The sequence below is a fragment of the Solanum tuberosum genome, unplaced genomic scaffold, assembly GCF_000226075.1.
Source record: "Solanum tuberosum cultivar DM 1-3 516 R44 unplaced genomic scaffold, SolTub_3.0 scf00182, whole genome shotgun sequence".
In the NCBI taxonomy this organism is placed as follows: domain Eukaryota; kingdom Viridiplantae; phylum Streptophyta; class Magnoliopsida; order Solanales; family Solanaceae; genus Solanum; species Solanum tuberosum.
In genome coordinates this window covers 1112401-1118352 of record NW_006239108.1, presented here as the reverse complement: position 1 = coordinate 1118352, position 5952 = coordinate 1112401, and the positions used below count along the sequence as shown (strand labels likewise).

Below are 5952 nucleotides of genomic sequence, written 5' to 3'. Positions count from 1 at the left end.
AACATTGAAATCATGCTAAAAGGGACATTTTTAGTGGAATGCATGCAATTTACTAAATTAAAGCATCATTTTGAAGATAGTGGAAAAGCATAACTCATAAGCGTATTCAACATATGGATCATTATAACATAAGAGAACATACCATAATCACCCTCTAAGAATACTTGTTCAATGCATGAATAAGACCCCATAATCCCATCCATGCTAAGCAAAACTTCTTAAGTAACCATAGTTCATAATTCATATTCTAGTTGTGGGAATTTGCCTTAACCGACATAGACCATGTGAGCTAACATGGAATCCAGTGTGTACCCCACACCGAAAAAGGGTTGTTCTACTTGGCTAAGGTAGAACCATACTCTTAGCTTAGGTACATTCACTAGCTAAATACCTATGAGGGTGCATAGTTTATGGGATAAGGAGATTGCTACTAGAAACCCGCCCTTTCTAACAGGGGAGCTTCCATCTCAAGAGATCGCTTCTAAAAACTCAAACTTTATAACGGAAGAGCTTCCATCTCTAGGGATGGCAATGGGGCCGGGCAAATATATGGTGGGGCAAGGCAAGGGTTTAACAGGGCAAGATAGGGCACTACTTAAATGGGGAGGGGCAGGTCAAAGCTAGTATTTTTAGAATAATAAAAAGGCAGTGCAGGGATGGGTTGTGTTGGGCCAAATGGCCCATTATTTCAGCTGAGCTTTGGTTGATCCCAAAAGAAAAATAAAATAATGCAGATTAACATTATTTACTTGGACTTTAAAAAAAATGCAGATTAATATTGGTGACATTTAATTTTTTTTTCTCCTCTTTCATTTTCATATTTTATTGAATATACTTGGACTTTAAAAAATAATTAAGATGTAGGTATACAATAATGATTGATAATGATTTATTGAATGATTAAGTCACAGATACTTTATTAAAGTTATTATTTCTATTTTCTGCAGAAGAAATGCTAACAACAAAGATGTAGAACAAAATATATTGAATTTTATAATTTAACATAAAATTGCAGACTCCAGATCCCCCCCCCCCCATTTTTGGTTGATTTTCTAGAGATAGAATCTTTTTGGGTGTGTTTGTGTAGATGGAGGAAAGTTTGTTTTGGCCAATTTAAATAGTAGAATTTTTTTGTATTGACAGTTGTTCTCCTTTGCCATTAACAACAAGTATAAAGAATTAATAGAACATATAAAAAGTGCAATTTAAAACATAAACGAGGTAGGGATGGGTGGGTTACAACATTGAAAAAATTCTAAATGGGGCGGGGTAGGGCGGGTTGAAATCTTTGCGGGTCGAGGCTTGCCCCACCCTAACCCACCCCAACCCACCCTATTGCCATTCCTGTCCATCTCATATTCAATATCCACTCGGTGCTAAGAACTTATCCCACGTAGTACTTATTAAGTCATAACTTGCTTCATTAGGATAGCTCATTAGATCATGCGTGAGAATATCCTTTCACCGTCCATGTCTATGTATAGATTCAATAGGTGAGAAAGCATTTAAACCTTAGAATCATCATATAGTGGGAAAACCTTCCGCAGTATATCATATTCATGCATAAGTGTGTATATGATAATAACCTTTCAACAACACAACAATTAGATCATAATCATGTTCACTTTACTCTCAAAGTGTTCTTAAAGCATATACTAAACTTCATAATTCATGCATAATATCATAATTTGCCCTTTAAAGGACCATAGCTCATATTGCATCAATACATCTAGAATTCACTACATTAGACATGGATAGTTACATAATTCAAGTAGTTCAATTACTATAAGCATAGTCTCATAATATCCTTTTTTCATCAACACACCCACATCACAAGATCATAATTGAGAATATGGGGGTTTCATGGGTTCTTGGTGGGATGCTTCATAAAAACATTAGAAATCATCAATTCATTCATAATATAACATAATTAAAGCATAAAAATCGTTTTAGAAAGGAACCCATGACTTTGGAGTAAATCCCTACCTTTAAGGGATTTCTATCTTTGAAATTGGGGTTTTGAAGGGACTCCATGGATGAAGGACTACCATACCTTAGCATTGAATTCCAACAAATTTGAGAAGAAAACCTTGCTCCTTCAACTTCTTCCTTGAAGTTCTAGAGAGAGAATTTTTGGAGAGGAAATGAATTTTTGGGAAATATTTGGGTGTTTGGAAAATATTACTTAGTTTCGGTGAATTTGACTTAAATAGTGACCCTAAACTTACGTACAAGAAATTCACTTTGATTGGACATAAACTAGAATTTCCCAAAATACCCCTCACTTAAAGTGAGCTGCCAGGGACCATGTGGGGCTCCACGAGCCGTGGTCCCATCCGTGGTCTTGAGGCAATGGCAAAGCAACTTGTGCCTTTAGCTAACAAGCCCAAGGAAACCTCACAAGGGGCTCCACGAACCGTGGTCAAGACCACGAGCCGTGGTCCCTCTCGTGGGCCTTGAGGCAGTAGCTTTCCATTTCCCTCACCTTCCTCACACCTCCAAGGCATGACCAAAGCCACTCCCACGAGCTGTGAAGTGGCTCGTGTAGAGGATCCAATTTGGGGCAGCCTTAAGGAGGGTACTACCTCACCACCACGAGTAGCACCACGGGGCGTGGTGACCACCATGGGTTGTGAAGACCCTCGAGGTTATGCTGGGCAGTGGCTTGGCCAATATGGGAAGCCTTGGCCCCCTTACATTGGCCCTCACCTATTTCCTTTGGCCCTTACCCTTCTCCCTTGATGTTAACCCTCACGTTTAGCTCTAGTTTAGTGTACTAGTTTCCAAGGTGTTACATACTCCCAACTGGAATGTGTATAAACAACATAACTGACATACCGGATAGCTTAATGTTCTGACATGCAAATCTAAGAATGCAAAATTTTAATACAGACAATGGAACATTCTTAACTAGAGCATGTATATCTGTTTAAACTGACCTAGCAAGTGTATTTCATGCATTAAACAAATCTACACAACTAGGGTTCTCAGTTTCATGCAAGGAACTAAGCAACAATGTTGCAAAAGCATGATAATCTAATTAGGAATACTATGACAACTAATTCACAAAAATTCTGCAATGTTTGAGAAACCCTGGGACTAAACAAGATATAGAGAATCAGGAATCTGACTGAATTATAGGGACCTAGTTGAAGAAAGGAATCTACTAGTGAAATCGCACATACCTGGTGATGAAATTCATGGAGAAATCCTTTGGATTTCGAGGCTGAAACTTGAAGAACACCGCTGCCTGTTCTTGAAAGAAACTGGTGCCTCTTTCTCCTCTTTTCGTTCTAATTGGATGCTATTTGGAGATTAAGAGTTATGGGTATGTTGGACTAGGTTATTAGGCTTATTATGAGTAAAACGACATACTTTAGGCATCAAATAACGTAGTTTAAGTGCCCAACACATAAGGGAAAGGACTAAAAGGACCCTGACTTAATTCTGGTGAAGCCCATCCATGGAGGGAACGACGGTCCGTCATTTGACCTAGCGGCCGTCGTTTGGATTCGTCGTTCATGATCTACCCGACATGGCTTCACTAAACGAGCATAACATTTTACTCGCATATGAGATTTTAGCAAACTCGGTGGCATTGGAAAGATGATTAAATTATCTATCATTTGGTAGGTCATGGGCCATCTAATTCCTTTTGTGCTAAGGGTTATGATCATTTAAAGTTGATCCAACATTAATTTCCCTCTAATTGGCTACTGATCCTCACCTACCGTCCATATGTCCAACCACGAACCATACCGGTCAACCGTGGGTGGGATCAGAGACCATAAATATTTGGTGCTCAACGATGGACCCCACCTATGAACCACGTATCTGACCACAGACAGTCGGTGGCTTTCATGGTTCTTGCATTAGGTCTGGAAAGCTGCAATTGTTTTTCTCAAATCTGAGGTGTTATTGTAGCACTTGATTTAATGTTGCGGCACGAGGCATACACCTTTATTACTCAGACTTCATCAAGGCCCCACTCCTCTATTACCTCATTGACACTCTCAGATTGCCCCAAGTAGATCTTTATCCTTTGACCGTTCACCTTGAACTTCCTTCCTTTCTTGTTCTCATGTTCAACCGCTCAATGTGGAAATTCTTGGGTAACTTTGAATGGTCCGGTCCACTTAGACTTGAGTTTGCCATGAAATAAGCGCTACCTTAAGTTAAATAATAGCACTTGATCACCGGAAGTAAATTCACACTTTCTGATCTACAATCATGGTACTTCTTCATCTTCTCCTTGAATAAGAATGAACTTTCATATGCTTTTAGATGAAACTCATCAAGCTCATTCATTGTTTGGCTCGATGCGACGCAGCAATCCAAATTTAGTTTCTTGAGTGCCCACATCGCTTTATGCTCTAGCTCTACAGACAGATGACAAGACTTCTCATATACAAGGCTATAGGGGGACATACCAATGGGATTTTTTAATGCAGTGCAATAACCCCATATAGCATCATCAAGCCTTCTTGATCAATCAATTGTGTTAGCATTCACGGTCTTTGCAAGGATTTGCTTTATCTCGCGATTTGACACTTCAACTTGCGCACTTGACTGCGGATGATAAAGGTTTGCTACGCTATGACAAACACCACGCTTCTCAAGCAGCGCCTTGAACAACTTATTACAAAAGGGGGAACCTCCATCATTTATTATTGCCCTTGGTGTACCAAATTGGGAGAAGATATTCTTTTTCAGGAACGCGGGGACACTCTTTCCCTCATTGTTTGAAAGCGTGACTGCTTCCACCAATTTCGACACATAGTCAACTGCCACAAGAATGTACTTCATCCCATTAGAACTCACAAATAGACCCACGAAGTCAAGACCCCAAACAAAAAAAAAGTTCAATCCCGAGTATTGGGTTTATTGGTAGTTCTTGCTTCTTCGAAATCCCTCGTTCACGCTGGCATTGATCACAAGACTTGGTGAAATAATGAGCATCTTGGTGGATCGTAGGACAGTAATACCCACACTGCAAAATTTATAGGCAGTCCGGATACCACTTTGGTGCCCACCAACAGGCGACGAATGACACGTCTCTAGTATACTCATCATCTCAAGCTCGGGCACACAGTCACGAATAATCCCATCAGCACAAACACGAAACAAGAAAGGCTCTTCCCAAAAGAATTTCTTCACATCAAACATAAATATATTCCTTTGGTGGAATGATATATCCGATGACATCAAAATCACTTGCCAAATAGTTAGCAAAGTCTGCGAACTAAGGGATAAGATCATAAGAAGCAGCCAACACCTGCTCATTAGGGAACACATCTCTTATCTCAATTCCATCTTCTAGCTTGATCGTAGCTACCTCTTCTAGTCTGGACAAGTGATCAACAACTTGATTTTCTGTTTCCTTTCTATCTTTCATCTCAAAATTGAAGAAAAAGTACCCATCTAATCAACCTTGGTTTTGCATCCTTCTTAGCCATCAAATACCTTAATGAAGAATGATCACTATGTACTATGAATTTTATACCAAGCAAATAAGATCTAAATTTTTTGAATGCGATACCACAACAAGCAGTTCCTGTTCAGTCATAGTATAGTTCTTTTGAGGCACATTAAGAGCTTTGCTGGCATAGTAAATCGGATGAAGAATTTTCTCTTGCCTTAGTCCTAATACTACTCTGAGCGGCACCCCACTTGCATCACACATCACTTAAAATGGTTGTCCCCAATCCGGTGAAATAATGATAGGTGCCGAAGTTAACTTTTCTTTCAACTCTCCAAATGGTTTTAAACAAGCATCATCAAAATCAAACTTATATTCCTTCTCAATTAACTTGCACAATGGATGTGCAATTTTAGAGAAATCATTTATGAACCTCCGGTAGAAACCTGCATACCCAAGAAAGCTTCTAACACCTTTTATAGAGATGGGTGGTGGAAGTTTTTCTATTACCTCAACTTTAGCTCTATCAACCT

At 39.3% G+C, this 5952-nt stretch overlaps 1 protein-coding gene across 1 annotated transcript; it reads right to left on the bottom strand.

Annotated features, from left to right (window-relative positions):
• Positions 1–4488: 4488 nt before the first annotated feature.
• Positions 4489–5683, bottom strand: LOC107061967 (uncharacterized). Its single transcript, XM_015312045.1, has 3 exons — positions 5540–5683; positions 5019–5235; positions 4489–4784 (listed from the first exon to the last, which is right to left on the bottom strand). Exons 1-3 carry the CDS (start codon positions 5681–5683, stop codon positions 4489–4491), a joined length of 657 nt encoding a protein of 218 aa, XP_015167531.1.
• Between the last annotated feature and the right edge of the window lie 269 nt (positions 5684–5952).